Source organism: Triturus cristatus, chromosome 10, assembly GCF_964204655.1.
Source record: "Triturus cristatus chromosome 10, aTriCri1.1, whole genome shotgun sequence".
Taxonomy (NCBI): domain Eukaryota; kingdom Metazoa; phylum Chordata; class Amphibia; order Caudata; family Salamandridae; genus Triturus; species Triturus cristatus.
The window spans coordinates 897865729-897892024 of NC_140593.1; the positions used below are offsets into that span (position 1 = coordinate 897865729).

General features: G+C 47.0%; 1 protein-coding gene across 50 annotated transcripts in view; it reads right to left on the bottom strand.

Annotated features, from left to right (window-relative positions):
* Positions 1-26296, bottom strand: part of MAP4 (microtubule associated protein 4) — a 1793677-nt gene that overhangs the window by 200163 nt on the left and 1567218 nt on the right. For 43 of the 50 annotated variants that reach the window (XM_085628688.1, XM_085628664.1, XM_085628660.1 and 40 more), the window contains one exon: positions 24580-24672. The exons of the other annotated variants lie outside the window; for them this stretch is intronic. In XM_085628688.1, coding sequence (XP_085484814.1) covers positions 24580-24672 — 93 coding nt within the window. The remainder of the gene's footprint in view (positions 1-24579; positions 24673-26296) is intronic. 50 annotated transcript variants of the gene reach the window in all.

The window sequence follows — 26296 nt, forward strand, 5'->3', positions numbered from 1 at the left end:
CACACGGACGGACTGACAGCAATATATATATACAATATACACAGTACATAATACACCAAACAACACACACAGTGTGAAGATAATACAGGAAGGCAAAAGAAATAGCACTCTTCCTTTGACAGCAATAAATGAATTTTGAAACATCATCACTATTGTAGGTATACAAGGGTGGACAACGGGGAGGCGGGTGGGTCAGTGAGGAATCCACAGGCAGATACTGTATCCACCAGAAAAAGCGTTACCGGAGGTAAGTAACTTGTTCTTCTGGTGGAAACATCTGCCAGTGGACTCCTCACCTTGTGAAAAGATTTCCACAGCAGTCCCACTTCCGGAGGAGGGTGTCCACCCTTCTATACCAGAAAGTCCTGAAGGACGGAACAAGCAAAGTGTCCGTCCCTCCTCACCAAGGAATCCAAGCAGTGATGCTTCGCAAAAGTGTGGAGGGAGGCCCAAGTTGCCGCCCTACAAATGTCCTCCACAGGAATACCTCTAGACAAGGCAGATGTAGAGGACTTTGCCCTGGTAGAATGAGCCCTTATACCCTCTGGAGGTTCCTTGCCGGCCAAAGAGTAACAAATCTTGATGCACAAGATGATCCATCTGGAAAGGGTGCGCTTGTGCACCGCTCTGCCTTTCCTGCAGCCAACAAAGCCCACGAAGAGCTGGTCGTCCACTCGAAAGTCTTTAGTCCTATTGAGGTAAAAGCTCACCGCCCTCTTACGGTCCAAGCGGTGAAGCCGCTCCTCCTCCTTGGAAGGGTGAGGGGGAGGATAGAAGGTAGGAAGGGTAACGGACTGCCGCAGAAGGAAAGGAGTTACCACCTTTGGCAGACAAGCAGGCCTGGTCCTGAGTACCGTTATTTCAGCATGAATGGTCAAGAACAGGGGTTTAGAACTCAGAGCTTGAAGCTCACTTACCCTCCTTGCTGAGGTAATAGTAATGAGAAAAACCGTTTTGAAAGACAACGGCCTTAAGGGACACTTGTGCAAGGGCTCCAAAGGAGAACCCATCAGGTAAGTTAAGACAAGATTTAAGTCCCATTGAGGAACAATAAATGAAGTAGGCAGAAACTTAGTGGTAAGGTCTTTAAGGAATCGTAATACAATATGTGACTTAAACAAAGACGGCTGATCCGGCAAGCAAAGGAAAGCCGACAAAGCCGATAAATATCCCTTTACAGTAGCTACAGCAAAACCTTGCTGAGCAAGAGAGAGAGCAAACTGGAGGATGTTGGATAAACGAGCCCTCAAAGGGTCAATAGACTTCTCTCCGCACCAAACAACAAATTTAGACCACCTATAAGAATAGATAGATTTAGTGGAATGATGCCTGGCAGACAATATTACATCTACCACGCCAGGCGGGAGAGAAAAAGAATCCAGGTTGCCCCGTTCAATCTCCAGGCATGAAGGTGTAAGCTCTGGAGGCGGGGTGTAGAACCTGCCCCTCCGACTGCGAGAGGAGGTCTGCCCTGAGAGGGAGACGGAGCGGATGGCACGAGGAGAGGTGGAGAAGATCTGTATACCACACCCATCTTGGCCAATACGGGGCGATCAATGACTTGGGCCCGGTCTTGGCGAATCTTCCTCAGAACCAGAGGAATCAAGGGTATGGGAGGAAATGCGTAAACGAGATGTGACTCCCATCTCAACTGAAACGCGTCCCCCAAAGCTCCCTGCATCGGATACTGGAGACTGCAGAATGACAGGCAGTGAGCATTCTCGTGAGTGGCAAACAGATCCACCCGAGGGGTTCCCCATGTCCGAAAGACGTGACAAACCACCTCCGAATGGATTCTCGACTCGTGGTCGGCAGAGAACTGCCGACTGAGACTGTCCGCACGCACGTTCAGAACTCTGGCCAGATGATTTGCCATGAGACAAATCTGATGATCCTGAGCCCAGGACCAGAGACGCAGAGCCTCTCTGCAAAGACAACGCGACCCCTTGGCTGAAGGATTATTTGAATAATAAAAGTCATCAATCGAATTGAGTTGCTTCTCTTACATCTATTGGATCTAATGGAAATTTATGGACACTTAAGAATCGTATATGGAAGTGTGGTGCAATTCTGATTTAGTAAAAAATTGTTTGTTTCCTTGTATAGGTAGCACCTTTGGACAGAGGGTGCTTTCAGAATCTGCACTCGTTTTTATTATTGTGTTAAAATATTGTTGGTAGTACTATCCATATTGGTGCTGCATTAGTGTTATAAATCCAACTGTCCTTTGTTTTTGTATAATGCGACCCCACACCTCCATGCTTGTTAACATACCACATCGCGGTAGTGTTGTCCGTCAGGTGTTGAACCAACTGACCGCAAAGGGAAGGGAGGAAGGCCTTGAGTGCCAAACATATCGCCCGCAACTCCAAAAGGTTGATGTGAAGCAACCTTTCCTCTGGAGACCAAAGACCCTTGACATCCAGATCACCCCAGATACGCACCCCACCCTAAAGTGGATGCATCCGTTATCACTGTGGCCACCGATGGAGGCAGATGGAAGGGCTTTCCTTGAGACAGATTGCCCTCCACGCTCCACCAAGACAGATCCGCTGCAGCTTCTCTGGAGATCCTCACAGACTCCCTGAGATCTCTGTTGTGCTGATACCACTGCCTGTGGAGGCACCACTGGAGGGCCCTCATGTGCCAGCGTGCATGGTTGACCAACAGAATGCAGGAAGCAAACAGACCGAGCAGACAAAGGACCTTCAGGATTGGAATGACCGCTGCACTGTAAAAACAAGGGAATCATTTCCTGTATGTCGAGAATCCTTTATGGAGGTGGGAATGCTCGTCACACAGTCGTGTCCAGTACCGCCCCATGAACAGGTTGCGCTGAGAGGGCACCAGGTGAGATTTGGCCACGTTTATCGAGAAACCCAATTTGTACAACAGCTGGGTTGTATCCTGCAAACGATGAAGCACCTTCTCAGGCGACTCCGCTTTGATCAGCCAGTCGTCCAGATAGGGAAAAACTGGAATCCCAGACCTTCTGAGATGGGCTGCCACCACTGCCATCACCTTGGTGAAGACTCGAGGTGCAGTAGTAAGACCAATCGGAAGGACCGCAAACTAATAATGTTGTGACCCTACTGTAAAACGGAGATACTTCCTGTGCGACTTCAGGATGGGTATGTGGAAATACTCATCCTGCAAGTCGATCGACACCATCCAGTCCTCCTGTTGCAGCGCTTATAGAACCTGTGCAAGGGTGAGCATCTTGAACTTCTCTTGCTTTAGAAAAAGGTTCAAGACCCTGAGGTCCAGAATTGGACGTAGCCTGCCATCCTTTTTCGGAATCAGGAGTAGCATCCCTGACCCCTCTCCTGCTCTGGAACCACCTCTATCGCACTTTTTTTTAAAACGTTAGGACTTCCTCCTGCAGGAGAAGAAGGTGGTCCTCCGAGCAAGTACCTTGACAAAGAGGATAAATCGGAGGGAATTCCCGAAAGGGAAGGGCGTACTCATTTTCTACAAGATCTAGAACCCAGAGGTCTGAAGTGACCGATTCCCAATCTTGTAGAAAATGGGTAATCCGGCCCCCCCCACAGGACCAACATGATCCAGAATGGTGGCTCTAGGGCTGCTTTGCAGTGGTGGGATGGATGGAGGAAGAGGAAGAGGAGAGCTGCCGACCTCTGACTCTGCCCCTGTAGCTCTTATACAGGGTGTTCTGTTGCTATTGTTGCTGCTGCTGCTGGGGCTGCCTGTAGGTCCGAAAGGACGACCTTCCAAAGCCTCTGTACCTTCTAAAAGAACCCCTAGGTTGTGACTGCAGCCCCAGAGATTTGGCTGTGGCTTTACTTTCCTTAAATCTCTCTAAAGCAGCATCAGCCTTTTTTCCAAAAAGCCCTGAACCGTCAAAAGGCAGGTCCAGAAGCGTTGCCTGCACATCAGGGGAGAACTCAGACGATTTCAGCCACGCACTCCTCCTTGTGGCAACAGAAGAGCCCATAATTCTAGCGACCGAGTCCGCAGTATCCAGGCCACTCTGGATAACCTTACGTGCAGCCGCCTGAGTGTCTGATAGCACCTCATTAAAGTCCTGTCTGTCCCCCTCTGATAACTTAGGCGCCAGTTGTTTTGCTGAATCCATGAGAGCATGAATATAACGGCCCAAAAGACAGGTGGCATGTGTCGATTTTAAAGCCATACTGAGAGGAGAAGACTTTCTTGGCTGATAGGTCAAGTTTTTTGGCATCCCTGTCACTAGGGACCTGAGGAAAGGCACCTGAAGACCTCTTAGAGCAAGCAGCCTGAACCACCAGACTTTCTGGAGAAGGATGGGAAGTAAGAAAGTCTGGATCTCCTGGAACTGCCCTGTACCTTCTAGCCACAGTTTTAGAGACCGCAGGAGCTGAAAAGGGCTTTTGCCATACCTCCATGACTGGTTCAGTGATGGCCTCATTAAATGGTAGTAAGGGCTCTGACACAGTGGAGGGAGAATGTAAGACCTCAGTGAGGATGTTTGGCTTGAATTTAGCAGATGGTAGCTGAAGATCCAAAAGCTCCGCAGCCTTCCTAATAACCGTGTGTTAGGGGGGCCACATCTTTAGAGGGAGTATCAGCTGGAGGAGTAATCTCCCACTCCGTTGATAAATCCAGGCCACTAGCCTCTTTCAACTCTTCAAACAGGTCATCAGACTCCATGAGCTCACCCTCTTCCATCTCCTCAACCTGGTACCTTTGCTCTTCCAGGACCCTTTAAGCTTCTGTCCTGGACCTAATCCTTAAGATCGGCATCGGCGGCGCCGCAACCGACTCCGACAGCGCTGGGGGCCGGCGTCGAACATGGATCCGGAGGAGCAGCCAGAGTCGAACGAGGTCGAGCTGGAGCCAGTGAAGATGGAAGCGGCGTCTATGTCCTCGGCGCCGGGAAATGCCAAGACGGCGTCACCGAGAAAAAAGGCATAAATGGAGCCTGAGCGTAGGCTTGAGGAACCCCCAGATTGAAAGCCATTGGACCTATGGGTTCCGAAGGTGCTCCAGAGGGGTACATCGCTCCAGCGAATACTCCATACATCGCATTCAAATAATGCTATGGATCTTGACCTGGGCCTGGAAAGGAGGGATATGGTTCAGACTGAGGCATAACCGGCCTCAGGCCGATCGGCGCCGGCAGTGGAGCCAGCGGAGTCGAAGACTCATCAGGAGCCAGATCTTCAACGGGAGCCGGAGAATGAGCCGGCACCGGAGATGGAGCATGTTCCGGTGAAGCCGCAGGCAAGGTCAGGCCAACAGGAGAAGCAGAAATAGAGACAGGAGAAGGAGACACAAAGTCCTTACGACGTCGAGTAGGCGAAGTCGATCTAGGAGCCGCTTCTTTATTTGAACGGTGTTGAGAACCATGCCTCTTCTTTTCGTGCTTCTTGGACTTCGAAGCATGCCCCGACGTCGACTTCGACGCTGACCTCTCTTTCTTTTAAAGCTTTAGAGCTAATCTTCCGGCAGCAAGAGCATCCCTTGACGTCGTGATCCGACGACACGCACCAGACAGTCCTCGTGCCGATCCGTGATGGACATGTGCTTACCGCACTCCCTGCACGGCTTGAATCGGGACTGCTTTGTCGACATCTTTAACAGGAAACAAGAAGAAAGAGAGACACCAGCAGTAAAACAAAGTAACTAGCCAAAGCTACGGAGAGTCCCAGAAAACCGTTAGCGTCAACGGCGCGGAAAAAAGGGAACTGACGTCATCACGCCGACGAGGTCTATTATGGATCCAGTGACGTCAGCAGAGCCGCGACCGGTGCCGTGCTTCTGTGACGTCGTCCTCGTCGGTGTGGAGAGCTACAAAAAGTTTCCGAATGTTGCTGGCGCAGGGGATATTCACAAGGTGAGGAATCCACTGGCAGATGTAGCCATCAGAAATTAGTCCTCGGGATTGCCAAAAGGCCGCTGAATTAGGTGAGGAATTTACTCATCAGAAAGGACTCAGTCCACAATTTCCAGTCATTCTATAGGCATACGGGTCATCCACCATTTGATAATTCACATCTCAAACAACCACCGTCAGTTTAACAAACTTTTTTCATTTTTGCAAGCGATAAATAGGCCTTTAAGAGATTCCCATCCTAAGTGTTGGTAAGTCTACAGCAAAAATGAACAAACGTTGGCAAAGCCATTAAGTCTGGCTTTTTATGTGCTAAATCATGTGAACGCAGGCACTCACAAATGCTGTTTAGCACATTAAAAACTGTCAAATTGTCCTTGCAAATTTTGGAGAAAAAGTACAGAATACATATAGGAGAAAGAATAGAATGCAACAAACAGTGATGATTGAGTTTTCTTTTCAGATGTAAAAGAACCCCTTATGTATTCTAATCAAAGCAAAGGTACATCAGTCAAAACCATGAGGGAAGTGAGAGAGAAATGTTTTACTGGGTGGAGACAAAACTCAATTTTATGTGTATTTTAAAGATTTGTTAATAGATAACTTCACTGTCAGGCGAGAACTAAAAATGTCGAGTCAAAACAGATTTGAGATAATCTGAGGGGCTTGCCAATAATATTTATCCAATTGTGTGTGTGGAATGGGACAGTTCAGGTTCATTTTATGGTTGCAAAGATGATAACAGACGTAATAAAATTATGTCAGGGCGAACAAATCTTACTGAAAAACTGGAAATTTGTATCCAAACCACAAATTGACACATGGATATTTGAAATATGTAGTCTGGTCCAAAAGGAAATACAGTCTCTAGACTCAAATGTATATATGTAATACCATAGGAAAGGAATTCCTATAAATTTAGGGCTTTAATCTAACATTTATTACTTTTAATCTATTATTATATTTATGCAATGTTCTAAATATTGTTAATGATCGGTCAATTTGTATTTTCGGTTTATACATTTTCTGGCACTTATTGTGTATTCTGTTTGAGTGATATTTAAGTGTTTTAGTTGTAGTTGTTGTTTTAGTTGTTATATATACTTGTACTATATATAACCAATAAAGTAACCACTTATCAGAGTGGGGAGGCAGGCGGGTTGGTAATCAATCTGCTGGTAGTTAGAGCATCCATCAGAAAGAGGGTTACATTTCTTGTGATTAATACTACTAGTTGCATATTCTACACCCCAAGGATCGATATCAAAGAAGTACCCTACGGACACAGGCAGAGGAGAAAGCAAGTAGTCTATCTAACCCTAAGCACTAGCAGACAGGAAGCATATGCTGAAAGGCACACTAATCATATGTTTTATGACTAGCGACCCAAACAGCAGCAGTACCAAAACAGGCAAAAGCCAAACACAAGTGACGCACCCCTGAACGCCACAGGACAACCATCACCGAAAGTAACAAAAATAAAATAGGAAAAAGAATACTACGCTTAATTCCGCATGGTTAATGGTCCAGCAGGCAATAACTGGTCAACGCCAGCAAACTAATGGGGAAACAAAGACTATCCAAAAGGAGGAAGACTGCCCCAGACTCCAACCCCCCGAATCTTACAGAGGCAAGGGCAAAATGAGCCATTCAAACGCAATCAACACTTTCTGGCCAGACGGTAGGAGGGTGTCTTATGTGTATGGACAAAGGGAAACTAAACGCAATGTAAAAAGTAAAAACATTAATAAACTTACCTTATCGCCACGTCTCTCCATCTCTCCTCTGCGTTGGACTCGGGCTGGAACAGGACGCAGGAAGCGACGTGGTTCGGCGCTCAGACGGGAACTGGGGGCATAGGCATGTTCTCCACCCAGGCTGTAACGCAGCCTGAGTGGAGAACATGCAAACAGCGCATGACTGTTTGGCCGGACCAAGAGGGATGGCCAAACAGTCATCCGCACTTGGAGTGGGCAAACCACTATTCCTCTAGTCTGCCCTGAGAGCTAAGCAGCCCCAGTCGCAAAGTAGCAACAACAAATAAAATGATAAGAACATAGGGTTATCATTTTATTTTTCCTTTAGTTACACTGCTTAAAAGCTGTAGGGCGACGCTCCTCCGCCTTAGCGGATGAGCTGCCACTGGGAGCCACACGGCAGCACCTACTGGGGCACAGAGATACTGCTGAAAAGTTTCCAGATCTAGTGCGACGCCTAGAGAATATTAAAAAAAGGTGAGGGATCTCTGCTATTAGTCTATTACAGAGACCTACACCATTATAACAAGAGGCCCACTACCTGATGAAAAACCCTTCTTCCCAGACGTCTCAACCGACTTAGTCTACTTCTGATGAAGCATACAAAGGGAGTGGTGTTGTTAACCTTGTGATCCAAGGCAAACTCAAGATTAATAGGCAGGAGAATCCGGGTCACCAGGCACCAGGAAATAATGTGTAATTTAACCACTGACAACACTGGCAGAGGCTGATCTATTACAGATAAATTGTATGGATTCCAACATCACCTCATTAACAATGAAGAGGTAGCACAAGACCAGAGAAATTCCTTCAAGAAATGTGTTTTACTCTGGCAAGTATAAATTACAAGACCTACGCAGTATTACACAGAGTTCTATTAAACGAGGAAATACAAGGGAAGGCTTGTGGCCCATTCTTAATTAACATCAGAGTCAAACCCTCATACACTGGCAGAAGGCCAAAAGCAAATCCTTAACATCATCCACTTCCACACACACCTTCCTTGAAGCCATAATGGAGGAAACAGAGGACCCAGAAGGGTGAGCCAAAGGCTTGGCACTCTGGGGTCGTAATCACACTGCACCAGGAGACAGCCCCATCAGAATCACCATAAAGCCTTGGATATCGACAATTGACTGAACAGGGCCCTGCACCATTAACTGCAAAATTGCATTGCTTAAAACTTTTAGTAAAATGTGGAAAAACACGTTCAAATGGTCTAAACAGCACAGACCCATTTCCGTCTCTACACACTAGCTTATGATAACATGTCTCTACAAGACTACAGCAGCTCAGCCATTTCAAACTTTGTTACCTAACAACTCAAGGTTGTTTTCTAAAGAACAAACACCCACAACCAATTTTAAGCCAGCTTTAAGTGTTTCACATTACTAATGGTCCACAAATCTTGCTTTGGGACAGGTGAGTGCACCACTTAATACAGGATGTGACTGCTAAGAAAACTGGAGGCTCCTCACGGTACATGTATAATTAACCATATTGTTAGGAAGCTATCAAAACATGTATAGCAGTGGAACTAGATAGGGTCATGAAAGTGATTTTATGTTTAATGTACGGATATTGTGGCTTTGATTTTAAGGTTCCCAGTCTCAGCTTATATAAAATATATACAAGTATGCCTCTAACATACTGCCTTTTTTAGTCCACATTCACCAAGCATCATTCCAATCTTTCTGCATCTTTGAAGTTCCTGGGGAGGATAAGAGCATTAAAGAGGTAGTCCTTACACTAAAGTTATCTCCCTTCATAAATGCCTAGAATTCGACAAATTATTCTGATCACTGGGTTCTTCATGGAGGTTTCAGGTTGAGGTAACTGGGTGTTGGTAGCACAGTAGGACCACAAGATGCAGCACTACTCCAGCGGCATGCTTCGCATAGCTTTCTTTACACTTAAGTGTGTTTTACTCCTGTAAAACTCTGGAATAAGTCACATATAAGTCAGGAGGAAATTCTTTGCACTGGGAAAACAAGCTTTGTGAATTGGATCTTTGTCACTTGTCCTTGTCCCTTAAGAGTACATTGCTGAAGGACTTGCAGATCCCTGCTTTCACACCATCATTCTAGTTTCAGTAGCACCCAATATTATTTGCAGGTAGCCAAAGGTTAAGAGAAAGGTAGGCCAATGGTAAACCTCTCGTCAATTGCACACACGACTATAACTTATGCAGGCCGCAGGGGCTAACTAAATGTTGCACCAGAGCAGCTGAGCAAAAGAAACAGTACAACCTGGTCTCTTTTCTCCACATAGGCTGAGCTGCCAAAGCATTGCGCATAGTCAGTCACCAACAAATAGGCAGAGATAAACGGTTTAAGCTTTACTATAATGCATGCACAAAAAGAGACATGCAGACAAGGTGAGCACAAATACAAGTAGACTAGGCAGCACACCTACAGGAGTAGTCCCTACACACAGAGACATAATGGCACTCATGCAGAATGATCAAAAGACAAAAGCACACATGTTGAATGATCAACAAACATATGAAGGTAACAGACATATGTGGGCAACACAGACAACACACATATAGGCACCTATGTTCACCGACAACCGTAAGAGGTAGTTTTCAGCGAACACTTAAAATTCTTGTCAGGTCCTGGTGTGAGGCCAATGGGCAAACATCTTAACTAGTAATATTCGCTCTTTACTCTGAATCAAACACACTTTTGGTGCTCGAAACATTTGAGTATGAAAATAAACTAGCATACCCAAGACACAAACAAATTGCTTTATTTTGGCACCACTAAAAGTTGTGCTAGAGAGACCATTCTGAATATGTATTACCTTGTGCTTTTGACAAGCAAATTAGATGATGGATAGTCTAAACCTTTCTCTCTTTGTGATGAAAAATCAAGCAGAGTACCATTTTCATTCTTCCCTTGGTACCCAATTCATTTGGGTTCTTCAGCAACTTCCCCCCATAGGCTTTTGTATGTGCTCTACTCTAGGATGCTAGGCTGAAGGGCAGAGAACACATGGAACATACATGGTAACTGTAGGATCTCCTTTCATGGTTACCCACACTTTTTGCCTGGCATCAATGTTTTGACTGTAGTCTTCTGGGATCCTGCTTACCAGAACGCCAGTAACTGTGCCATCTCCCCTAAATTGGCTCTGGAAAGCACATTGGTACAGCCCCAGTTGGCTATTGGTATACCCTTATAAGTCCCTAGTATATGGTACTGAGTTACCCAGGACATATGTACACCAGGGTTCTCCCATGGGCTGCAGCATGTATAGTGTCACCAATGAGAGTCCACTAAAACTCTAACTGCAGGCCTGCCATGGCAGCCTGTGTGAGATGGTGCTTGCACTCTCACAACAGATATAGTTTCCTTATATCTGAGGTCACTGCACTTAAAACCTATAAGTCACCGCTATGGTAGACCCTGCACTCTGGAGGGCAGAGTGCTTGGTTACAAGCGTGAGGGTGCCCCTGTACGAGCAGGACTTGATCTGCAGCCATTTTAAGGTATAGAGTGGACAGTCATTACATGATGTCCTGGCCATGTTTGATATGAAAAAATGACAAATATTTCATCACATGAAAGGCTGATTTGAAATACCAAGTTCTCGGAAGAGAGTCTACTTGATCATGTATGAACTGATGGGAAATCTACAGAGAACCAGAGATTAGCAGTTTATTTTTAAGGAATTATAATTTATATTTTTTTACAAAACATCATCTGTTAAGAAATGTGTTTATTATGTGCAATTTAGTGTTGACATCGTCAGGGTTATGTTTTCATGTACAGAGTACAGTGAATAGGAGGGTTGGGACTCTTTTAAAAAAAATGTTTATTGGTTTTACAGTCTCATCTAAGGTTCAAATGGTAAGGAGAGGTATGAATAGAAAGATTACACCTGGGAAGGTTTCACTGGGACCAGATTGCATTGTGCACTCTACGTTGGCTTCGCGAAGTGGAAGAGGTGAATATATTGACGGTCAAGGCATCTAGAGTTCCTAAGTTAAGTTTTACTTTAGCACAAAAGATTGTTTTCAGATTAACACAGGGTAAATAGCTTTGCTTTTATTTATGTGTTTAAAGTGTTTAATTGTATTTTCAGGGGAGGGTCGTAGTGACGGAAAGGAGTTGAGAAATAACACAGGTGGAATTCTGGATGGACAATCACTGCTTGATGAATTATAGTAATTATTTTTGATAAGAGGGATTGTCAAACGATAAGGATACATACATGGGGTGAAGTTACAATTAATTTGTGTTTTATATAAGCTCATGTAGAACACTGATGTTCACTTTTACATTACCGTCACCCCTGAGGAAGGGCTTAAAATCCCGAAATGCATTGGGTTAATGTGAATGAGGCCACCCTGAATGAATTACGGAATCCTACGTGCTTTAGAACATTGCCATAGATGGGCAATTCTTTTGCATATGAAAAAAATTAGGAACCGTTCAGCCTTTTATGTGAATGGAAACAGAATAATCCTTGTGAAAATGAATGGATTTAAATGTGATTCAACTGGATTACTTTACATAAACAATCTACGGGGGTCCTCCGGATGGGAGTGTATAGGTGACACACGGGAGTTCGGCTTTGATCAAAGTTTGACTATAAGCCCTCGCCCCCCAACAGAACCCATGTTGTGAGATCATTATTGTTGTAAAATGTACATGTCCTTCAGAAATTCTGAAGTTCCATTCAAAACCGTAAGTTAAATCGGTTCTACACACACCACAGGTTAGGGTGCGCCTTAGCATGCACATACCGCAGTGGTGTCCTGGTCCTCACGAATGCCTTGCCACCAGCAACAGAAAGTAAAAACATGTTGACCATACACTTTTTTTATATACTAGGATGTCTCGGGTCAATCTAACCAGTCTGTAAACGTCCATCACACTTGCTTTTATCTGTGCCTGGTTTTTCACCAATTAAAATGTTTTTGGATAAAACCTAGGCATTTTTACAATCACTTGTTCACTCACATTCACTCCGAACACAACGAAAACCTGCTTCGCTGTAAACAGGCGTCATAGCACACCAGAGAGGCACTCGGCCTCTCTGGTGGGAACCCAATGATGAAGCATGTCACCAACTAGGTTGGTGAGTGAGGGTTCTTTTTAATCATAAGAGTGATTTCTCTTGTTAGCTCGTCTTTTATTTGGCAGCACTCTTTTGTTGTTTAATTGATAGCATTTAGGGGGATCGAGAGTAGCTCCCGTTTCTCTCTCTCTCTCTTGTTGTTTGATAATAATTAATATGAATGAGGCCACCCTGAATGAATTATGGACTCCTACGTGCTTTAGAACATAGCCATAGATGGGCAATTCTTTAGCATTTGAAACAATAAGGAACCGTTCAGCCTTTTATGTGAATGGAAACAGAAAAATCCTTGTGAAAATGAATGGATTTAAATGTGATTAAACTGGATTACTTTACATAAACAATTGAGTCTTTAGAACATTTCATAATTCAGCTGTGCGACTTTTATTGGAGTGACATGACGCTCCATATATTTTTTTGAATCAGGTTTGGTATCAAACATGTTGGAATCAGTCCCCAACACTGATTAAGGTGCTGGAAGTATGATACCATGTACTGGGGGCTCCTTAGGCGACTCCCCCTGTTCTCCCGGTAACAAGCCTTTCAGGGTCTGCCAGCAAGTTAGTGCTGCTTACAACCACAGACATTATTCTACCCTCCTGCTGCTGGGCAGAGCTCGAGGGGGACGATAGAACAATAGGTTTCCTGACACAGGGAGGTATAACCACCTCCCAGACAGGACCTAGAGTGCTGGGATGGGGATGGTTTCCATCGCCACCAGACTGCTTTGAAGGGCACATTTGGTGCCCTCCTTGCATACTCCAGTTTGAGCCAGTTAAGGGAGCCCTTGGGTCCCGTTCTGGCGTGAAACTGGACAAACGACATGGGAGTATCCTCTCCTCTGTCCAGCCCCTCCTCTGGGAAGGACCCCCTAGTCGTTCCAACCCATTTCCTAGGGTACTTAAGGGCTCCCATGTGGGTAAGTCCTCAGATCCGTCATGAAAGAAGACTCAACTCTGAAACCAAGACACTCTTCGACCGTCTGGAAACTTGGACTTCGTTGGACTTCGACTGAAACCGAGACTGCATCTAGGAAGACTCATGCTGCTCCGGGTGTCTCTGTTCTTAACGTCTCCTGCTTGGTCTGTGTTTGTGTCTGTGCCTCACCCAGGTTCTCCAGAAGACCTGGGGGCATCACAAACCTTTGAAAAATTCTCCCTTGGAGTGAAGGAGTCACTCCCCTAAATCTGTAGGCATCTCAGCAAGCTGAAAGGTCTGCTGCTCCTTGTCCCACAGACTTCCCGAGGCCCAGAAACACAGGTGGTGGTTCTGAAGCGCTCTAGAGGCCAGACCAGTCTTCTCTGCAATTTTGAGAACAATATCCCTCGTCGGAGCTGCTGGGACCAAACCCCCTGTGCACTGCATCAACTTGCTGTTGCCAAGGCTTGTTGGCCCTGCACTCCAGAGATCTTCGGGCTACAGGAAGCTTCAGCCACCCGCACCTCATCCCTCGAAGATCAGCATCCTCAATGCATTCCTTGCATCGTGGGCCTCCATCTTTGGTGAGCTGCCAGAGGTCCTCTAGTGACTACTGTGCGTTTGGCCTCTGGGTCCTCTTTACGTCAGTGGGCTTCCCTGCTTGCTCGGGCCTGCTCCGACTCTCCTGCACTTGGTGAGTCCCTTGGACCTTGCTGGTCCCAACGTTTGCATCTTTTTCACTTTCCACACCAGTTGCGGCTACCAAGGCTGGTTAGTGTTTACGCTGCACACCGGCCACCTAGACAAAGACATCTGACGTGGGACAGCTCGTGCAAGGCTTCCGGTCTTCCTCAATGCCGCCTGCTGCTCAAAGCTGCAGCGAAAAGGTCATTGTCTTCACTCCTGAACCTCATTGTACTTCCGTGCCTCCTGGTCACCTCCGAGTGGCATAGACTCTGTATCCTCTGCTTGCAAGTTCTCCTCTTCAAGAATCCACCCTTGGATTCCACCAGACTTCTTCACAGGATTCTCCAGAGGCATTTTCTCCAAAGTCTTCCATTGTTGTATACGGCAGCTTTCGACGTCACTTCACCCCTGTGCACCCAGCTTCCCCGGTGCAGTTAATATGGTTCCTGGGGCAATCCAGGAGCAGGGTGGCTGCCAACCTTCCATCTTCCAAAGGGTTTATTCTGAGTCTTCTGGGAAGTGTCGTCCTTTAAAACTGCAAATGCAACTTCTCCATTGACTTCTATTGGGCACGCAGCTGTGTTTCCACTCTGCACACAGCCTCCGTGGGATTCCTGGGTACTTACATTGGGTGTCTCTTTGGTCCTCCAGCTCCTCTAAGTCTTCTGGTCCAAGTCCTGTTCTGCCTTGCAGTTCGCATTCCACTTTTAGTATATGGTCTGGTCTCCCCCTGGAGACGAGTGTATTTTTGTGCTACTTACCGGATTGTTTTGAAGTATTCTTTTTTGTACAGTGAATATCTCTGGGTAGGAGATCTATCAATGTGTTAGTGATTGTGTTGCATAATAGACTTATTTTGATAAAAACTGTGTGGTTCTTTTTCATCATAATCTACACTGTTGATTAAACGTGGTAAAACAAGCTGCTATGCACCTTCAAGATAGGCCTGAAGCAGCTACCACTTTGAGAGCCTAAAAATCAAAGAGCACTAAAAATCACCATAATGACCACACGTTCTTCCAAGACCCTGGGTAAGGAAAATGTTACTTAATGTGTAGTGCTGTAGATTGCGCCGCACGGGTGGGAGCCGGTTTTGGGCCCCTGGGGGCCGTTTCTGCTGCAAAATCAGCCCTGTAAAAAAAATCGCCTGAAAACCGGCCCCCCTAAGGGGGGGGGGGGGGGGGGCGGCCAAGCACTTTGTCAGGGCCGGTTCTGGTTCCTAGTCTGGGCTCGAACATTTGCAAGTTGGTTTTCTTTGAAAAAGTATTTTAAGTTACAAGGTACCTGGTGACTCCTCCCTTAGCTGGCAACACACATAGGCACAAAACTCCATGTTAGATTGTTTTTGCACAGCAAGTTAAAGTAGAATGGAGTGGCGAGTAAACACAGTATGGTGCACATGAAAACTGCAGAAGGAAGCTAGTTAAAAAGGAATAGATCTGTGATAAGAGCCCCATGTGTCTGGGAGGAAGGTGGGGGCATGTAAATCTACAGCACTACATACTAAGAACAGATGTTTACAGGGTAAGCCACATTTTCCGTTTGTACTATGTGTTGCTGTAGATACACATGCTCCAATTGTGAGAAAAATATACGGTAACAGTATTAATAGACCAAGGAACTACCTTTATTTGTTTATTTCAAAAGAAAGAAATGGAAAGTGGCATGCAAGTGACACTGCAAAGAAAAACCACTGCACTGATAACACGGGATGGAATGAGGCAGAACCACCCCAACCATTTCTGCAATACTAGCAAAAAGGAAGAGGGCACTTGCAACCAACAATTCCATTGTAAAAATACAAAATAAAACCTGGGTAGGAGGGGGGGGGGGGGGGTGCTGTTGTAACCCTCCCCAAGGAAATGTATATGGATGAATGCCTGAGACCTCCTAATGATACTAGAAATTACCAGCATCTGAACAAGGACTCCGTTCTCTAGGTCTAGGAAGAAGCAGCTTTCCTTACATCCAAAGGCCTTGAGAACAATTGGACCACTAAATACAAAGGCTGAATTTTTGATACAGAAACAACTTATGGTACCGTATTTTTATGTTCTTCCTAAGGTCCACAAAAACAGGTGCCCCCACCCACCCCCAGGTAGACCGGCATCGGCTCGAATGCTTGAACCCCTATCGCAATGTTGTGACTTTTTTTCTTCCGGACAATGGTACAAAAAGATGCCCACTTACCTACAAGACACCGAAGACGTCCTAAACCTTATTAAGGATTTTGCCTTTGACGAAGGGAAGGAATTATTGATTAGCCTAGATGTGGAGTCCTAATAACCAACAGGATGCCACATTGGCTGCTGACAAACTTCTGAGTGACACTGAATGGGAATACATAACCCCACAAAACTATGTCCTGGATTTGCAACACTTGACACAGAACTATTTTGAGTTTGAAGGGAAGTTCTTTCTCCAGATCCATGGGACTTTCACAGGAAGCACATTTGCTCCAAATCTGTCTTGTCCACTCCTTTGAATCAGAGTATATGCTACATGATTTGATTCCTTTTAGGAGTAAGATCCAGCTAAGGAAACGTTACATCAACAACGTCCTCCTCAGTTGGACAGCACGAAGGAAGAAGCAAACATATTATTCAAGTGTTTGAATGCAGTAGATCCTTTGTTATGTTTACTGCTATTATTGGAGGGAATGAGTTACCTTTCTTGGACCTCTTGATCAAGGTAAAAAAACTGCTGCCTCAAGACCGAGGTCTATTACAATCTGTAATAATCTGCTTAGTTTTAAGAGCTTTCACCCACGGGCACTTAGGTAAAACCTCCCTGTAGGACAGTATTTACGTCTCAGACGCAACTGGTCGAAGGTCTCCGATTATAAGATACATACACTGAAACTCTCAAAAAACCTGGCAGATGAACAATATCGCCCCCGTGATAAAAAGAGCCAGGAAAAGGGTTTTGGACAATAACAGGGATCAGTTGGTGTCTACATATGAAAAAGAAGAGAACAAAAGATTGATATGTGTTACTACCTATTGCCCTTTATCAAACAAATTCCAGTATGCTATTAACGTACAAATTACTTAACTTCAGTAACGATATATCTGTAAGAAACATTAGTTAGTTATAGATTCCTTACGTTAGAATTACCCCCAGGGGTCAGATTGGATCCGGAAAGATTTTCGTCAGCAGTACCTCTGCACGTCCGAAGGTGGCGTCAGTCGGCTCCGCGTTCGTCACCGGCGCCGTGGTCACGGGGATGACGTCGCGGCAGCTACTTAGACGCCGCCCTTGTGCGCTGACGTCAGTTCTGTAAACTACTTTCTGCGCCAGAAACGCAGAGCCAAGGAAGACACTGACCATTGGTGCACAAAAAAAACTAAGGCCCTGAAAGGATGTCCTTAACCCTAGAAATCAGTTTGCAGAATGGGGAGGATGGGTGGGGCGGTAAGGAATCTATAACGAACAAGTTAATTGCCTTCAGTAACGATATATCTGTAAGAAACATTAGTTAGTTCTAGATTCCTTACCTTTGAATTACCCCCAGGAGTCAGACTGGAACCGGAAAGTTTTCATCAGCAGTACCCCTGCGCGTCGGAAGGTGGCGTCGTGCGGCTCCGCGTCCGTCGTTGGCAGCGTGGTCGCTGAGATAACGTCGCGGCAGCTACTTAGATGCCGCCCTCGCGCGCTGCCAGATCTGTACACGACTTTCCGGGCAGAAAATGCAGAGCCATGCAAGATACTGACCACTGGTGCCTTGAAACTAGGGCCCTGAAAGGGATGACCTTAACCCTAGAAATCAGTTTGTAGAACGGGGAGGATGGGTGGGGCAGTAAGGAATCTATCACTACTAATGTTTCTTACATATATATAGTTACTGAAGGTAAGTAACTTGTTCATCTGAAAGAAAAACATAGTGATAAAATTACGTACCTTAGGATAGATACCCCAGCAATACCAACCCCGGTGGTGGGTCTGCAAAACAAGATCACACCAGGAATTCTCAGAGAACAGAACAGCCAAAGAAGCTGTCTCTCCGGACTTGGCTGTCCAGGCAGTAGTGCTTAGAAGAAGTGTGCAGCTAGGCCCACGTAGCTGCCTGACAGATGTCTTGCAGGGGGACACCACGTCCCAATGCGGTAGTGGCTGCAGTCGCCCTGGTGGAATGGGCGCGCAGCCCCAACAGAGCTTCCTTTTTAGCCAGAGAATAACAGGCTTTAACACAAAAGACGACCCATCGGGAGATTGTCCGCTTGTGTACTGCCCGACCCTTTTAGGCGCCAACGTAGCCAACAAAGAGCTGGTCATCCACCCGGAACAGTTGTGTGCAGTTCAAATAAAACGAGAGCGCGCGTTTTGGGTCCAGACGGTGGAGCCTCTCTTCCTCTCTCGAAGGATGCAGAGGCAGTCAGAAGGTGGACACAGTGATCGTCTGCCCGATGTGAAAGGCAGTGACAACCTTTGGAAGAAAGGACGGACGTGTCCTGAGCACAACCTTGTCCGGATGGACAGATAGAAAAGGAGGCTTACAAGAAAGAGCCTGGAGCTCACTTACTCTCCTAGCAGAGGTGATGGCCACCAGGAAAGCAGTCTTCAAGGTTAGCAGAAAAAGAGGACAGTTGTGAAGAGGCTCAAGGGGAGCGCACATTAAAAATGTTAGAACCATGTTCAAGTCCCACTGTGGCATCACAAAAGGAATAGGAGGGAAAAGGTGAGTAATGCCTTTGAGAAATCTATTTACAACAGGGGACTTGAAAAGAGAGGGCTGATCAGGGAGCCTGAGAAAGGCCGAAATAGCAGAAAGGTAGCTCTTGATAGTGCCTAGAGGAGAGCCCTGCTGGGCCGAGGAAAGAAGAAACAGAAGAAGTTCTGAAAGAGGGGCAGAAAGGGGATCCACAGCCTTTGCTGTGCACCATACCACAAATTTGTTCCACCTGCAGGCGTGGAGGCTGGACAGGTTCGGGTGGAGGACTGTCCCCTGCTGCTGCGACAGAAGATCCTCCCGAAGAGGCAGTCGGATCGGGGGGATCAACTGTCATACTGAGTAGCTCGCGATACCAAACGCTTCGAGCCCAGTCCGGCGCCACAAGAATTACTTGGGCCCGGTCGCACCTGATCTTCTTCAGCACTCTGGGCAGAAGTGGTATAGGCGGAAAGGCGTACAACAGACCGCAACTCCACACGCGACAAAAAGCGTCGCCTAGCAAGTGCCGCCTTAGAAATTCCAACATGCAGAACTGCTGAAATTGCGCGTTCTCTTTGGTGGTAAATAGATCTAACCGAGGCTCTCCCCACTGTTAAAAGAGACCTTGCGAGACGTCCGAGTGAAGACGCCATTCGTGATCCATCATGCATCTGCGGCTGAGTTTGTCTGCCCTTGCGTTCAGTGAACCTACCAGGTGTTGAACCACCAGGGAAATGCCCTGCTGTTCCAGCCATGTCCAGAGACGCAGAGCCTCCTGACATAGGGTCCACGACCCCGCCCCACCCTGTTTGTTGCAGTACCACATGGCGGTGGTGTTGTCTGAACACCTGCACCACTTTCCCTTTGACAGAGGGAAGGAATGCCTTCAGTACAAGTCGGATCGCCCGAAGCTCCAAAAGGTTGATATGGAGCTTGGACTCCGCTGGAGACCAGAGGCCTCTGATCTCCTCCTCTCCGATGTGGCCCCCCAAGCCCAGGAGGGACACATCAGTCACAACTGTGTGCTCCAGCTGGGGAAGGGAGAGGGATCTGCCTTGGACCCAATGTTGGTTTGTGAGCCACCACTGCAGCTGCTGTGCAGTGCCCTCCGAGATCTGGACGCAATCTGACAGGTTCCCCTGATGCTGCGCCCACTGGAACTTCAGGTCCCACTGCAGTGCCTGCATATGCCATCTGGCATGAGTGACCAGCAGGATGCAGGAGGCCATGAGGCCCAGCAGCCTCAGGGTCATCCTAACCAAAATGGTCGGGATAGAGGCCGAAAGATCGGAATCATAGCCTGAATATCCTGGACTCGCCGTTCGGGAGGATAGGCCCAAAACTGCGTCATGTCCAGAACCACTCCGATGAAGAGGAGCTTCTGAGAGGGAACTAGGTGCGACTTCGGCACATTGATGGAGAACCCCAGCGAATGAAGGAGGTCGGTCGAGGTCTGGAGGTAGGAGAAGACTGCCTGGGGCCTTCAACAGCCAGTTGTCGAGATAGGGGAAGACTGGAACCCCTGATCTGCGCAGATGAGCTGCAACCACCGCCATCACTTTCGTGAACACCCGAGGGGCGCTGGTAAGGCCAAAGGGGAGCACGGTAAACTGAAAATGCTCAGGCCTCTCATGAACCGCAGGTAACGCCGGTGGGCCGGCAGGACGGGAATGTGGAAATATGCGTCCTGCAAGTCCAACACTACCATCCAGTCTCCAGGGTCGAGAGCAGACAAGACCTGAGGCAGAGTTAGCATCTTGAACTTCTCCTTCCGGAGGAGGCGATTGACGTCCCTGGGGTCCAAGATAGGACGCAGGCCCTTGTCATTCTTGGGCACCAGAAAGTAGTGGGAATAACAACCACGTCCTACTTCTGGCGCAGGAACGTGCTCGATGGCCCCCTTGGCCAAGAGGGCCGCGACTTCCTCTTGAAGAAGTGCCAAGTGATCCCCCGACATGCGGTGGTATTGGTGTGGCATGGCTGGAGGGCTAGTCTCGAAGGGGAGGGAGTAGCCCTTCCGAACTATGTCTAAAACCCACCTGTCTGAAGTGATGGTGCGCTAGTGGGGGAGGTGATGGTGACTCCTGCTGCCCACTGGTGTTAGAAGGGCCTAAAATGTCGGACTAGGAAGGTTTGGAGGATGCTGCAGAGGGGGGGGGGGGGGGTGGACTGGCCCGCCCGCTGGCCCCCGGGACCACGACAGTTGTTCCCACGTCCCCGGCCACGCGAAGGTTGGGTAACTTGCTGAGGCCTGTGGCTCTGGGCAGGACGTAGTGAAAAGCAGACTGCGAAGGGCGGCTGGAGAGGCCCAAGGACTTGGCCGTAGCCCGTGAGTGCTTGAAACGCTCTAAAGCGGTGTCTGCTTTGTCGCCAAAAAGGCGATTGACATCAAAGGGCATGTCCATGAGGGTATTCTGGACATCCCCAGAAAAGCCAGTCTATCTCATCCAGGCGTAGCGTTGAAGAGCTACCGACGTGGAAATCATCCTGACCAGAGAGTCAGCGGTATCCAGTCCACAATGGATGGTAAACTTAGCTGCATCCCACCCAGTAACAATAGCCTGGGGGAGCACTATCCGGGCCTCCTCCGGACACTAAGGCAGCACCTGCGCAAACAGAGTCCCACACAGAGTGGGAGTAACGGCCCAACAGACTAGTGGTGTTTACCGACCGGAGTCGCAAGCTGGCGGAAGAGAAAATCTTCCCAAGGTGGTCCAGCTTCTTGGATTCACTTTCCGGGGGAGCGGTAGGGAATGCACTCTTGGAAGTAGAGGCTTGGACCACCAAGCTCTCAGGGGTGGGGTGTTGGGCGAGGAAAGTGGGGTCGCCAGGAGCCGGGCGGTGGCATCGGGCAATCATCCTTGGGCCTTGACCAGGTGCCCAAAAGGACGTCGGTAAGGGCCTCATTAAACGGAAGCAGAGGTTCCGAAGAGCTCGCCGCCGACTGAAGCATCTCTGTCAGGAGGTTAGTCCTGACTGCCACTGTAGGGAGTTGGAGGCTGAGAGCCTCGGCCGCCCTACGCAACACCACGCTACCTCCTCCATAGCCACAGTAGGAGGAGACAACATGCCAAGGTAAGAGGAGATGTCCAGACCACTGGCATCCCCCAGTTCCTCTCTCACGTCCTGTTCACTGCCCAACTGGTCAGTCAGTGTGTCACCTGACCCCTCCCAGTCCTCCTCCTCATCCTCAGGGTGCCAATCTGGCCGAAAAGGGACCCCAGGAGTGAACTGGGGCACCAAAAACAATCTCTGCGCCGGGTCCGGCATCAGGCGACGCCGGTCTGGCTCCACATCAGAATGGAGGCTGGGGTCGACGCCAGCCAGGAGGCTGACCGGCGTCGAACGCAGTAGTGGCTGGAGGAAGCGGCGCCGGTGGACGAGTAATCAGGTCAACCGGCGCCGATCCGTATCCAGGCCTGGATCCAAGTGGGGCCCGTGGCGCCGGAGCGGTCATCGGAGAAGACCTAGGCCCCCCCAACCGAGTCCACGGGGCCCGCAGGCACGCCGGTGGGTTCGGGCCGCACAAAGATGGTATGCATCGCCTCGTAGAACGTACAAAGCTGGGCGGGAATCACTCCGGGTCCCGGGAAGGGAGGGAAAAGCGGAGTCGACTTTTTGGACTCCGCACAAGGAGCTGCGGGAGGGGCACCACCTGCATCCCTCGTCGGTTCGGCCGACCGACGAGGAGAAGTCGAAGAGCGACAATGCTTCTTCAACTTCTTCTTATGCTTCGACTTACCCGACCCAGAGTGCGAAGACTTTGATGACTTGGATGAATGGGGATGCCTTCGCAACCGGTCCCTTGACCTCCCTTGTGACTGGGACCTTGAACGGTGCGACGCAGACTGCCGGCACTCAAGCAGCTTTCGGGACCGCTCCCGCAAAGCCTTCAGCGCCATCGACCAGCAGTCGGAGCACGACTTGGGGTCGTGGTCGCGCTCCAGGCAAAAGAGGCACACATGAGCGGATCCGTCACCGACATTAGTCGGTGACAGGAACCGCATGCCTTGAAGCCGGGCATCCCTCGTGTACCAGGAGTCGATGGACTCAAAAAAAGTCATCAAAGTCGAGAAAAAGTCAATCAAAAAGTGACTGAAGGTACCGCTCTCTTCGGATCTGCGCTGGCTGGCGCGGAAACAAAAGTACTGTCGTCAGCGCACGCAGCGCTACCACAACGTCATCCCAACGACACGACGCCAACGACGAACGTGGAGCCGACCGACGCCACGTTCCGATGCGCAGAGATACTGCTGATGAAAAACATTCTGGATCCATTCTGACGCCTGGGGGTGATTCCAAGGTAAGGAATCTATAACTAACGTGTTTCTTTCAGATACGTTTTTTAAAGTAGAGAGTTCCACGCACAGAGCAGCATATTTAAATGAAACACTCCTGCTTTCAAAAAGGACAAGCAATGAAAACTCTTCCTCTCATTAACTGTACAACTTTATATAATACATTACAAATTGAGTTGAGGAGTAGGACCAGGAACATAAAGTATGTCATTTTCAGCTTAGAGAGGCATTGTTAATACCACCACACTCCAAGAAAGTACGGTCAGGCCTAGAGCAGACGTAGAGTTCTTTCCAGTCCATAGGTAACAGTATTTGTGATTCTCGCTAGAAAGTGATTTCAGCTTGGGGAAAATGGGCAAAAATAGTAGAATCACCTGGTATAGTCATTATAGCAATTATACAAACTATGTGAACCTTCGACTAATGTCAGCATTCCACCCAGGTCTTTGAGACCATTACCACTTCAAAAGCCTCTTCAGGCTTGCTTGTGACCATTGTTCCTCTTCTTCACAGGCAACTTAATCCTCAGTGGGCGCAATTGCTAAAGTCAGCAATTTCTATTGATATAAAGGCAAGCATCACATTTCCAACAATCATACTGAGCACCCCTTTCAGTGGTCCTTTGTGTCATTAGGACTTGACTTTCTTGCATTTCCTGCAGCTCTTACAATCTGCTATCTAACCATAATCAAAATACCTACAAAGTAAATTATTAAAAAGAAACTAAAGAAACAAGCTAAATAAAATTTGAGTTTTAGTATTTCCTGAACATTGGGCTTTGTGAGGGTTTGAATCCTGACATCTTGTCATTCAAAAGGAAGTGTCCGGGTTAGGGCACGATGACACCACTTATGGACTATGGTGTAATGCCTTGAGATAAAAACTAATTTGAGTGATCTGGAATTTTAACTCTTCTGAAACATTCCAATATTAGTTGTACTATCTCACAAGGTATAAGAGAGAAAACAACCTTACATTACTGTGCATCAGCCTTCAAGCGAGCCCTAATGTCATCCACAATGGAAAAAATAAAAATTATTCCCCCATTACACAATTTGATAAATGCAACAAATAAACCACAGAAAAAAAGCATCCACAAGATTTGGGAACCGCTCCAAAAACAGCAAGCGCTGCAGTATTTTCATAGTAGCATTACCCAATGAAAGGAGAACGTAAGATGTGCAAGCTACACCAAGCGAGAAAGGTGTGCAATGTACACCTCAGTTACTAATCAAAACTATTCATATCTTACTTTATATAGCATGGCCAGCCAGTCCCAGCAAATACAAGAAGCAAGTAACAGGCAGTAGTTTAGTGGAAAGCCAGTGGTCCAGAGTCAATACTTACATTCCCGCCACCAGGGACATGCTTTATATTGTCCTTGGAGCCACACTTGGACTGTACGTGGCTGTAGTTGACTTTTTTGGAGACTATCTGGACCTGGAGAGTCACAGAATAGAGAAAACGACACAAAGAAGGGGAAGCACGGTTAAAATGAGCACACATGGCAAGCTGCGAGAGAGAGACTGCTTTTAATATGTGAGGAAATAGAAAGGAAAAGGTTAATGTGACATCCAGGCTTGGATTGAGGCGTGAGAAATATAAATCAGGAGCAAAGATGGAAAAAGAGGGGTGGACAAGGCACAATAAGCAGACATGGGAACGAAGACAACAGTTTTAGTGCAGATGGATCACAAAATGTGTATTGCCCCAAACATTATACAGCCCTATGTAGCTATATAGGGTAGTTGTACAATAAGGATTCAAGCAACAAGTACATTATTTGGAGATTGTACCACAGCCCTGTTATGGCGGGGCACATGATCCATGGGGTTCATCATATGCACCATTTCTAGGATTCTGTGATAAAATATGCGAAAGCGCTTGAAGTCTTGTAATCTATCTTTATAACACAATTTTACAAGAATAACACAATTTTCCTAATGGAACAGTAACACGCCACAATTTGCACGATTAAAGTAATGCAGTCTTATTGGTTTGCTCAACAAAGATTCATCTATGCATGTTTTTTGACTGCCAGTCGGAACAACATCCATCATGTCTGCTAGTCCACGAAACCACAGCCCTGACATGCTACTCTCTTAATATTTCCACAAACTCTCTTCATTAGTAGGATGTGTTCGCTAATGACTGCAGAAGAAGGGTTAGTTCTGACTTGCACAAAGTCAAATATATAACTGAGAGCCGGATGAAATCAGACAAGGTACAAATTAAAACAAAGTTGTCCACTACAGTTTTTTGGCTGCTCCTAAGCCATCAGCCTCCGCTAATATCCCATTCTTCATATTTTTGATAAGTCTTTTGCTGTTTATAGCAGGTAATAAAGCACATCTCAGGAACAAATGGTCTGCATGAACAGATGGTTTATTCTACCTCCAACAACCTTCACGTGCCCTTCTTCCCCAGCTACCTCAATTCCTTTTTTTCTGATACATTGTTAGGAAAGTTTGCAGTCCTAAGGGAGCTTGGAAGCAAAAATGGTCTTAGGACAAATGAAACCGCGGATGTGCATGTATTCGGTTTACAAAAGGGTCCAAGAATGGATGGCCATGAAGGCTATATTTTGAGTATTAACAGGGAATACTATATTAAATAGTTTAATTTGCATCGATTATACATACATTTACCTTTTCTGTACATCCTGAAAATCTGACATTGATCATTACTTGCTAAACCTACAATGGTTGTCCTTGGCAGTATGTTAGGTAGCAAATAGATTAGGAAACTTCACGAAGGTTTTTTTATGCTTCCCTGCACTTCCATAATTTTAGATTTTTAAGCTAAACATCTACTATTTGGTGTGTGTGGGCATATGTGACTTGCCATAAGAGATTTGAGAGAGAAAACCCAGTGACTTTCCATAAATCTTGTAGATCGATATCTTTGAGAAGCTTTCTGTCTTTGGTGACTCTATAGGATAATTCTTGCATAATATAGCATGCATCGGAGATTTCTCTCTGTGATTATAGGAGGGGACACGTTCTTTGTGAGGGTGATGTGGAGCGTTTTAAGCAGTCAAAGCTATTACTGAATGTAAATCTCA